General features: G+C 42.5%; 2 protein-coding genes across 2 annotated transcripts; one reads left to right on the top strand and one right to left on the bottom strand.

The window, feature by feature from the left end:
* Nucleotides 1-432: 432 nt before the first annotated feature.
* On the top strand, nt 433-5,184 carry LOC110790077 (uncharacterized). Its single transcript, XM_021994810.2, has one exon. It carries the CDS (start codon nt 433-435, stop codon nt 5,182-5,184), a length of 4,752 nt encoding a protein of 1,583 aa, XP_021850502.2.
* Nucleotides 5,185-8,027: 2,843 nt separating this feature from the next.
* On the bottom strand, nt 8,028-9,506 carry LOC110790085 (RING-H2 finger protein ATL51). Its single transcript, XM_021994829.2, has one exon. It carries the CDS (start codon nt 9,192-9,194, stop codon nt 8,277-8,279), a length of 918 nt encoding a protein of 305 aa, XP_021850521.2. The 5' UTR covers nt 9,195-9,506; the 3' UTR covers nt 8,028-8,276.
* Between the last annotated feature and the right edge of the window lie 1,643 nt (nt 9,507-11,149).

Genomic DNA, 11,149 nt, shown 5'->3' on the forward strand with positions numbered 1-11,149 from the left:
ATAAATATCCTCTACCGGCATTATTTGCAAGACCCCCTACCGGCATTATCATGAAGACAACCAACCAAGGGTCACTATCAACAGGTCGCTATCTAACCACAAGGGACCTACCTGATCGTACCTTTGGATTGGTCTATATAAGGAGCACCTCATTTATTGCTATGAGGTACACAAAACACTAAAACACACTTCTTTCTTACTCTCTAATCATCTCTTAATCATCTCTTAATATCTCAGTAATCTTACTTAAGCATCGGAGGGGGGATCCTCGAACCACCCCCGAGGCTAGTTAATCCATTCTGTTGTGCAGATACCAACCGACACTCTCGACAGGAATCCAGTATCCCACAGTCAGCTGTTCTCATTCCACACCCGGAACAATTGGCGCTAGAAGGAGGGGACCTTATCCCTTGAAACGGTTGAACAGTCAGCATGGATCTCTCACAGAAAGACGGTAAAAAATCAAAGAAGAGTCAGGAAAAAGCAACAACTCCGCAACCGGCGACAACCTCCAAATTCCAACCCTCACTTCTAAACCCCGCCCATCCATTACAAGCACAATCAGTTATAAGCCCAGCAACAAAAAACACCTCGATACCGGCACAAAAGGAATTCACAGTGGAGAACGATGATGAATTAGAAGTAGAAAGCCCTGCCAGAGAGCAACCGAAAACTCCGCTGGAGCAGACGCTGCAGGAGCGCCTGTCTCCCCTGTCGGAAGTATTCACGGGAGAGCAATTGAAAACACTATCAGCGGTGATGGCCGCTTTGTCAGAGCTACCAGCCTCGCAGCAGCCAGGTTCAGTCGGCAGTCTAAGAAAGACCAGGTCGGCGGTTCCCCAGTTACCCGTTAGGGATCTCCTAACCGCCCTGAATCAAGAAAACACCCCAGAAAAAAGAAAGCGCTCGGATCCGGCGAAAACAGAATGGCCTGAAGCAGAGCAAGTCCCAACCGCGGAATATGAGCGAAGAGCGCCGGTTCTACATATAGCTAGACGGCAGACAATCCAGCCAAAGGATTCTCCTCTGTGCCGAGAAATCCTGGAAGAAAGGATGGAAAGGATAAAAATCCCGACAGGGAGATACGACGGGACGACGGATCCGGAGGATCACTGCACCACATTCGAACAGCACATGATGCTGTACACAGATTCTGATGCCATGTGGTGCAAAGTATTCCCATCCACACTCTTAGGGGTTGCAGCAAGCTGGTATAAGGGCATAGAGGCACACTCCATATACAGTTTTCGACAGCTGCAGGCGTCGTTTTTGTCACGATTTGTGAGCAAACAGAAGAGAAAGAAATCGTCGAGAGAGTTAATGTCGTTCGCTCAAAGAGATAGAGAGCCGTTAAGAGATTATCTCACCCGCTTTAATAACGAATCAATCACTATTCCCAATTTGCAGCAGGAGGTTGCTGTTCTGGCTCTGATGAGGGGAATGCAAGAGTGCGAATTCAAGAAGTACCTCAGCCGGAAGTCATACACTAATCTGGGCGACGTCCTGCACAAAGCCAATGAGTACATCAGGGGGGATGAAATGATGAAGATCTCCAATGTGGTAGTGGCAACCGGCGGAAATGTCGGGTACAACCCAGGCTATAACCCCCAGGCGGGAAAAGGAGGAAACAATTTTCACCAGAACAATAATCAGCAAGGGGCAAGCCAGAGAAACCAGAATAACAGAAATGCCAATCCGCAGGGGCAGAGACCCCGACAAGACAGAAGGGAGTCCAGAGGACTCTTTGATAACTACACTCCGCTGAACACACCGCGGACGGCAATTTACAACATAAACAACAAGATGGACGGCTGGAGAAGGCCGCCACCAATGCAGAGTAGGGAAAGGAATGTCAAGAAATTTTGTGACTTCCATAATGAGCACGGCCACCTAACAGAGGACTGCAGAGACCTCAAAGACAACATTGATGATATGGTCAGAAAGGGGTATTTTTCACAGTATAGGGCGAGGCAAGGAAATGGTAACAACAACTCGGTGGGGGGAAACCCTGCCAATTCATACCGGCCACAACAGCAAAATCAACAACAATACCCTAGAATCGAGCAGCCATATCAGCCACCTAGAATCGAGCAAAAACAGCCGGAAACCAGTGCCAGAGCAGAACAGAGGGATGGCGGGAAAAAACCACCCGTATATGTAATTTCTGCCGGTCCAGTCCACGGAGGGACAATAAGCGGCGCCAGTAGAAGTTTGGAGGAACACAGGCACATGGTAAACTATAATAACACAAGAGTGTGGCCTAACCCACCCAGCATACCAGTGATGACGTTCTCGGAATCGGATTGCAGAGGCATCATTTTCCCGCATGATGACCCGCTAGTTCTTACAATCGATATAGCAAATGCCGATGTGAACAGAGTACTGGTAGACGGCGGCAGCTCAGCAAACATCATCTTCTGGGAAGCCTTCAAACAATTGCACATACCAGAGGACAAGCTTCAAAGGGTGAAATACCCAGTAATCGGTTTCTCAGGATCTACAGTGTACCCAGAAGGTAGTATACGGCTGCCGGTGAAAATCGGAGAAGGATCTGAAATGCGGGATCTCATGGTAGATTTCCTAATCATTAAAGTACCAGCGGCCTACAATGTGATCATCGGTCGCCCATTCATACATGACGTGCAGGCGGTAGTCTCCACCTATCACTTGACAATGATATATATGTCGAACTTGGAAAGGCCGGCAAATATAAGGGGAAGTCAGTTGGCGGCAAGATCCTGTTACTTGACTGCTTTGAGAACACCGGGAAGAATGGTCCCAGAAGTAAACTTGACTACTGAGCCGGCAAGGCAAGAGGTACACTTGACTACTAAGCCGGCAAGACAAGAACATCTGCCAAAAAAGAAGAACTGCGCAAAAAGAGGTCGAACTGACTTGAACATGGAACACTTTGATGAGAGGCCGGTATCAGCACCAAGACCAATGCCAGATGGTCTGACAGAAAATATCGAGCTGGAGGTTGGAAATATGGATAGAACAGTCGTGATCGGTACAGAAATGGGGAGTGACATGAAGGTCAACCTCATAAGCTTGCTGAGGGAGCACGCGGACATCTTCGCATTCTCAACGGATGAGATGCCTGGTATCGATCCAGAGATAATGGTCCACCGGTTAAACGCCGATAGAAATGTTAGGCCTGTACGGCAGAAAAAACGTAATTTCTCCACGGAAAAAATGGCAGCGATACAAGAAGAGGTGGATAAACTGCTGGCGGCAGGTTTTATTGAGCCATGTGACTACCCTAAATGGTTGGCAAATGTAGTAATGGTAAAAAAACCGAGTGGGTCATGGAGAATGTGCGTAGATTTCACCAACCTTAACAGGGCATGTCCGAAAGATTTCTACCCACTACCACGGATTGATAGGCTGGTAGACTCTACCAGCGGCCATGCAATGCTCAGTTTCCTAGATGCTTTCTCAGGGTATCATCAGGTCAGCCTGCATAAATCAGACAGAAAGAAGGCGACTTTTATCACGGATGCAGGAGTTTTCTGTTATAAGGCGATGCCATTCGGGTTGAAAAATGCAGGGGCAACGTATCAAAGGCTGGTCGACAAGGTGTTTGCCGACCAAAAAGGCAGAAACGTGGAGGTCTATGTAGATGACTCTATCGTAAAAAGCCGGAAAGAGGAGAATCATGTTAACGATCTCCGAGAAACTTTTGAAACTTTGAGAAAGTACATGATGAAATTAAACCCAAAAAAATGCGTCTTCGGAGTAAGGTCGGGAAAATTCCTGGGTTTCTTGGTCAGCGAGCGTGGCATAGACGCTAACCCTGAAAAAGTAGAAGCAATCATCAGTCTGCCGCAACCCAAAAGCGTAAAAGACATACAGCGGTTGACAGGAAAAATGGCCGCCTTAAACAGATTTGTGAGCAAGTCGGCAGATAAGCAAATGCCCTTCTTCACGACCTTGCGACAAAACAAGAAATTCAAATGGGGGCCGGCAGAGCAAGAGGCTTTTGAAGCTCTAAAAAGTCACCTAAAGAACCTGCCAACAATAGCAAGGGCAAAAGAAGGTGGAAAATTACAGTTGTACATATCGGCGTCGCCAAAAACAGTTGCAGCAGTGCTGGTAGCCGAAACAGAAAACAAAGGGCAGGAACCAGTATATTTTGTGAGCCATGTGCTAAACGGCCCAGAAACAAGATATACATTGGTGGAAAAAATGGCATATGCAGTCCTCATCACGGCTAGAAAATTAAGACCATACTTTGATGCGCATACAATCGAAGTGCTAACAAACTTTCCTCTCGAAAAAGCCATCAGCAAGCTAGATACATCAGGCCGGATGCTAAAATGGGCAATAGAGTTGTCCGAGTTTGACTTGGAATTCCGGCCAAGAACTGCAATCAAAGCCCAAGCATTGGCGGACTTCATAGTTGAAGCGTCATACCAAGAGGATGAAGTACAAGCTGAAGTATGGGATGTGTCAGTGGATGGTTCAGCTGCACAGACAGGCAGTGGGGCCGGAATAATCATGAAATCGCCAACAGGAGACATTTTTGAGTATGCTATAAAATTTATGTTCAACGCGTCAAATAACGAGGCAGAATACGAGGCAGCAATCGCCGGCATCCAAATGTGCCTCGCAGCAGATGCCAAAAGAGTAACACTGACAACAGACTCCCAGCTGGTAGCAAGTCAATTCAGCGGAGAGTATGAGGCAAAAGAGCCTTCAATGGTCAAATACCTGGAGAAGTTGAGGTCAGTGTCGGCTCAGCTAGAGAAATTTAGCATTAATCTGGTACCCCGAGTAGAAAATACGCTGGCAGATGCACTATCAAAGTTAGCAAGTTCAAATGTCGCCGACTTGAAAAGAACAGTCATGATGGAAGTCATGAATAAGCGAAGTACGGAGTCGGAGGAAATACGGGTCATGGCCATCACAACTGCCTCAGAATGGTACGATAATATCCAAACATACATACAGACTGGAGCCCTACCAGCAGATTTGGCAGAAGCCAAAAAGACAAAAAGGGACGCGGTTTGGTACATCATCATGTGGGGACGATTGTACAAAAAGTCATTTAGCCTGCCATTCTTAAGGTGCCTGACAGCATTCGAGTCAGCAAGGCTGATCGAAGAGATGCACGAAGGAACATGTGGGAACCATGCCGGTGGAAAACCCCTTGCCATCATCTGTCAAAGGCAAGGCTATTAGTGGCCAACAATGTTAGAAGATTGTCGAGCATATGTAAAAAAGTGCGAGAAATGTCAAAAGTTTTCAGCTGTGATAAACTTGCCAGCAAATGATTTGATGCCCATTCTGAACCCAATTCCATTCGCGCAATGGGGAATGGATATTGTTGGACCATTCCCAATGGCGGCTGGAGGGCGCAAGTTCTTAATAGTAGCAGTGGACTACTTCACCAAGTGGATAGAAGCAGAGCCGGTAGCAAAAATAACGGCAAACCAGGTGAAAAAGTTCATATGGAAAAATATAATAACAAGGTTCGGGCTGCCGCAGGCAATAGTTTTTGATCATGGGTCACAGTTTGATTGTGCACCCATACAATGCTTCCTGGGATTATACATAGTAAAGTTGGCTCACTCGTCAGTATGTCACCCACAGAGCAATGGGCAAGCAGAGGCGGCGAATAAGCAAATCCTGGCTGCGCTGAAAAAGAAGCTAGAAGACTGTAAAGGCAAATGGGCAGATCTTATGCCAGAAATTTTGTGGTGCAACAGAACTGCTATCAAGGAGGCTACCGGCGAGAGTCCGTTTAAGTTAAGCTTCGGATCTGAGGCAGTCATACCGGCAGAAATGGCTCTGCCAACCATGCGAATCCAGCATTACGATGAGGAAAGAAACGATCAGCTGCTGCGACATCAGTTGGATTTCATGCCAGAAATCCGCATGAAAGCAGAAATCAGTTCGGCAGCATACAAAAGCAGAATGAGCAGAGCGTACAACAAGAAAGTGAAACACCGGCTTCTAGGAGTAGGAGACCTGGTACTGCGAAGAACGGCGGCAACAGGAAAAGGAAATGCTCAAGGAAAGCTGACAGCTAATTGGGAAGGACCATACCAGATATGGGAGGAAATTGTTCCTGGATCATACCGGTTAATGCAAATGGATGGTACCGCGCTCAAAAACTCCTGGAACGCCAGTACTCTGAGAAAGTACTATGTTTGAAAAAACTGTAATGATGATGTATGAGCAGACTGATTGAAATAGCAGTCTGCATTTTGCTGTTATGTATAATTAGGGCGGTCCTCACATACGACCAGTCCATAAATGAAGGAAGAAAAAAGCAAAAAACAAACGCTGCATAAATCAACACGCAAAGGTAATGTATGGATGTGATCAGTAGCTGTAAAGAAAATAAATGCCGTATGGGCACTTTACTGTGAAGCGTAGCAGTCCATAATAAGTTGATGTGATAAGTAACTTTGGAGAAAATAAATGTCGTTAAGGGGCACTCTATTGTGAAGCGTAGCATTCAACGAAGTGTATGGATGTGATCAGTAGCTGTAAAACCGCAAGGGAACTCGAAAAAACAACTGGAAGGGTTTATGACTTTGTATTACCCCGTTGTTCGATTCCATTTCAACCAAACCCAGGTTTCATTCCTAAATCAAAAATTCCTGACAGCCAACCAATTTGAATTCCATATTGAAATTGACCTTTATCTGCTATATTCTTTGTTCCCATTTGTAATTCCTCTGTCTTGATCACTGAAAAAATGTCGGTAGAGCAGCAACAAAAACAAAATGTCGTGTACGAACACTATATATCTAGCTTCTTCTTTTCTTGAGATAGGGAGACCATAGATGTGTGTATCTTTCCTTTATAAAAAAATAAATCTAGCTTCTTCTTCAAGAGAAGTATAAAATCCAAAGGCGAGACCCTCGCCCTAAACCCCCACCTCACTCGAGTCGTGGAGGAGATGAGCCATAGTATTTGTCTCAATTAGGTTAAAGTATAGATTTTCTATTAAAGCTGAGATCAGTGAGGATATATTCCTACAGGCCAAGTTACCACAAATATATCTTAACATTCTTGTTGTTGTTTTCAATGAATCTAGCTTTGCATGTAGAACATGGAAAGTCGGACAATGAATTTGTAATTGTACAAGAACTTGCATTCTTTAATACGTAGTACAAGCGACATTTTGTCAACAACTAAGTGAGAAAATGCACACGATTAACAACTAATTAATGTAGCAACAAGTAAAGAAAATCTACAAGATTAACAACTAATTAATGTAGTACTATGGTGAACCGCTAACTCCTACGACTAGATTTAATAGATAATGAATTAAAGACCTAACGAGTTAGGACTTATCCCCTGGATTAATCCCCTGTGTGATTGTACCTCCAAATGAATACCACAAAAAAGTGGACGAAACCATACGACCAATAAAAGATTCGGGATGTTATACGCATAATCAACAATCAAGAATCTTTACAACTAACAGAAACAATAGTAATCTCTTCTAAAATGTACTTCACAATAATACATGATACAATCATTTTTCGGCATCCGACCTTCTCTAAGTTATTAGGGGATTCTCTCTATTTCTACTTGATAGACCATTTAATTACATTTGGAAAGAAAAGTAGTTGCTCTTAACATTCATTTTAAGATAAATGTTATGCATTCTCTCTCAGTGTAGAGTGTAGACAAAAGTAACATAAAAGTAAAAGCACCTAGTTCCTTCTTTAATAAAGAAAATAAAGAAGCATACAATACTTGCCACTTGGTAATAAAATTCATGCTTGGTTTCTCGTCTCCCAAAACAAAAGGATGTAAACTCCATAAAAATATACACAAAGATTATTTTGCAACAACCGCCCAACTATCCATGTGACTAATTTTGACTTCCAACCATTAATCTACGCTCTACGCTCTACGCAATACAATCATTACAATTCCCCTACTTGTAATATTTTCCAATTACTTTTGCACCATCTGGATGCTTCCAATTTGCAATATTTAAGTTCGTCCAAAATCAATAGTCACATATATACTATAATATAAATTACAAACGCGACAATAAATCCAATAAATAAAAAATAAATAAATATTCAAGAACAAACCCTTCAATTTCTCCCTCCATTTATAACCAAATTTACAACAAACAACTCTATATAACTAACTCGACTCAAAAGTTATGAGTCAAGAAAATTAATCACCAACTAAGGCAATAATAGTAATAATAATATCAATATACAAAAAAAAACGCAAAGGCAAGGCAAGGCCTACCTTTAATTCCTTGGTATTGTAGAAGAATCCGTATTGTATTTTCCTCATCTTGAATTATCATTATTAATATCACAAATATCGTCATTAATATCTAATTTAGTTTCTCTCTCCTCCAAATTCCCACACCCATCACCACCTCCTACCTCATCACGAGCTGCCTCGACAACCCGAACGCGGGTTTCCAACTCCCGGATCACCATAACGGTGTCATAACTCCGCTCAACCCGCAACGCCGCAACAACACTACTCGTAGTATTGACACCACCGGGGTTCGGGTTCGGGTTCGGGTTCGAGTTCGTATTTGAATTTGAGTTTGAGGAGGATCTCATTGGCGGAGCCGGATTCATGGTGGACCGACAAAGCGGGCAGTTAGAGTGAGTCTTAAGCCAAGTATCAATACAAGGGATATGAAAGGCGTGCTCACAATTCGGCATCAGCCGTAGATTTTCGTCCTCGTTGAATTCGGTGAGACACACCGCGCATTCCGTGCCATCGATCAGGTTATCCTCTCTCCTGTATTTGAACACCGTGATCTGCCGAATAAAGGCGTCGTCGAGTCCTGCAGCGGCAGCAGCAGGCCGGGTCGGGTCGTGGATGAGTGAGTCGACTCGGGCGAGGGGATCAGAGGTTTCCGAGTCGAGGAAGCGAGCGTTGTTGATGCTGCTTCTGCGGCGGGAGCGGCGGCGGCAGAGCTTGGAGATGACGGTGAAGTAGAAGAGTAGGAGGAAGGCGGCGGCGAGAACGGCGATGAGGGCGGCCATAAGAGGGGAGATGTGAGAGGAGGAGCCGTCATCATCACCGTCTCCTTCGCCGGGGTTGAGAAAGAGAGGTGGTGGTGGAGGGAAGATGCATAATTGAGGACAGTTGAATGAGCAGCCTAGAGAGCAGAAATTGTAGGTTTTAGAAGAGGAGGAGGTGGAGGGCCATGGTTGTGGAGCTCCAATTGAGATGGGGGAAGCCATGGATGATTATGATTGTGATTATGATGGGTAATGATGATTAAGATTTAAGAGGAGTTTTACTTCATTGGAAATGGTGGGTGTAATTTGGAGGGAAGGTGGGTGAGAGAGGACAGAGAGAGAGAAAAAGGGAAAGTAGAAATGGGGAAAAGGGGAGAAATTTGTGTTTTATATTCTTCTGTTGAATTATGATGTTGATGAGTGGGGACTAGGGACTACTGGAGGACTTGGGGAGTGGTATGCTTGTGTGTACAATTTTTATGGCAAAATTTTACCTCATCGGAGAAGAACACGAGACGAGTTACTCGTGAAACTTTCAGTCTTTACTTTTTAGAAATGAAAGTTTTATTCATTTGGTAATGACCTAATTAAACTCAGTATGAATAAAACTTTTGTTCGAGTTTAATTTTGTATGAAAGTTTTATTCATGTTAAAATTTTGTTCGATGACCAGACAGTCAGACTAAGGAAGAGATTTTTTTTTTTTTTGGTGATAAGAAGGGGGAAAGCCCCTAACAAGAAGAGAATATAGGGTAATTAAGGGTAAGGAAATTAAGTTCAATCTATAATAAATATTTACCGTCCCATATGGGTTTTAAGAAAAATTGAATATGGTACATGGAAAAATAGAATAAAGTACAAATGATGATTGAATTGGATGGAAAAGTGGAATAAAGTACATAGATAAGATAATATAGTACATATGAAAGTGAAATATAGTACATGGGTGGAGTTTTCAATGCATTTTTAATTAATATAGTACATGAATAGCCAAAATTAGAAACGAGACTTTAATTTTGGGACATCCGATTTGGAAAACATGACTATAATTTTGGGACGGATGAAGTAGTAAAGTAATAACCGTTGAGGTTATTACTATCCACATGACACTCTAACAAGAAAAAGTTTCCCTCCAAAGTCTAAAGATGATGTCATTCATTTATAATTTTGAATTAAATTAATTATTAAGATGGGTTAAAATTTAATTCACACGCTTCCAAATTCCGAAATAAATTTTGCACCACCACTCTCCATCTCTCTTTCTTCCTTATTATTGGAAATTATAACTATATGATTATCCTCCAATTTTCTACCTTCCATTCTTCTTGCCTTTTTTTTATCAAAATGTATACGTTGCATTAATTTATTCTCCGTTAAAGATGACACTTTTTTCATTATGTAACTTTGTTATTCGTAATTTTCGTTATATTAATCTATTCTATGTCAAAGAATGGAATATACAAACACTACAAGAATTTGTATCTTTTATGACAACCTAATAACGACGGATCAAAAATCCCGCCACAAAAGCCTTTTGTGACGGGGATAACAACCAAACAAAGACAGGAACAACCGTCACAAATGTCTTTTATGACGGATTAACGACGGGATTTTCCATTAACGAAAGCCCCCTTTTATGACGGGTTCGCGTCTGGAAATCCCGTCGTTAATTAACGATTATTGGCCTTTCGCGACGGGATTTCCCGTCGTTGATGGTACAATTTCTTGTAGTGAAGCACATAAACTGAGCAAAAAGTTTCATCAAATCGTGCATTGCACAGGTACTAACATAGTAGTGTTCTATTTTAAAGCCAATTAGTGATAGATTGAGTAGTAAATTGACTTTTTGTTTAACGTGAGCTAACTTGTCTAATACTTACATGTGAATTATAGTCTTAACAGATTCCACAACTTGATTGTGAAATCCATGTAAACCTTATTGTTACTCCTCTGTATTTTAAAAAGAAACACACTTTCCTTAAACAGTTGTATTTTAAAAAGAGATACACTTTCTTTTTTTGACATATCTTGGCCCCCACTTCCAATTATATTAATTTTTTTTTGTGGTCTCTACACTTACTCACATCATTTTTTTACTATAATAAATAATTCATCTAATACCCCACTTTCATCTTATTTTAATAATTCAACACACTCTCCTAAAAATATGTGTCGGTT

The sequence above is a fragment of the Spinacia oleracea genome, chromosome 2 (assembly GCF_020520425.1).
Source record: "Spinacia oleracea cultivar Varoflay chromosome 2, BTI_SOV_V1, whole genome shotgun sequence".
In the NCBI taxonomy this organism is placed as follows: domain Eukaryota; kingdom Viridiplantae; phylum Streptophyta; class Magnoliopsida; order Caryophyllales; family Amaranthaceae; genus Spinacia; species Spinacia oleracea.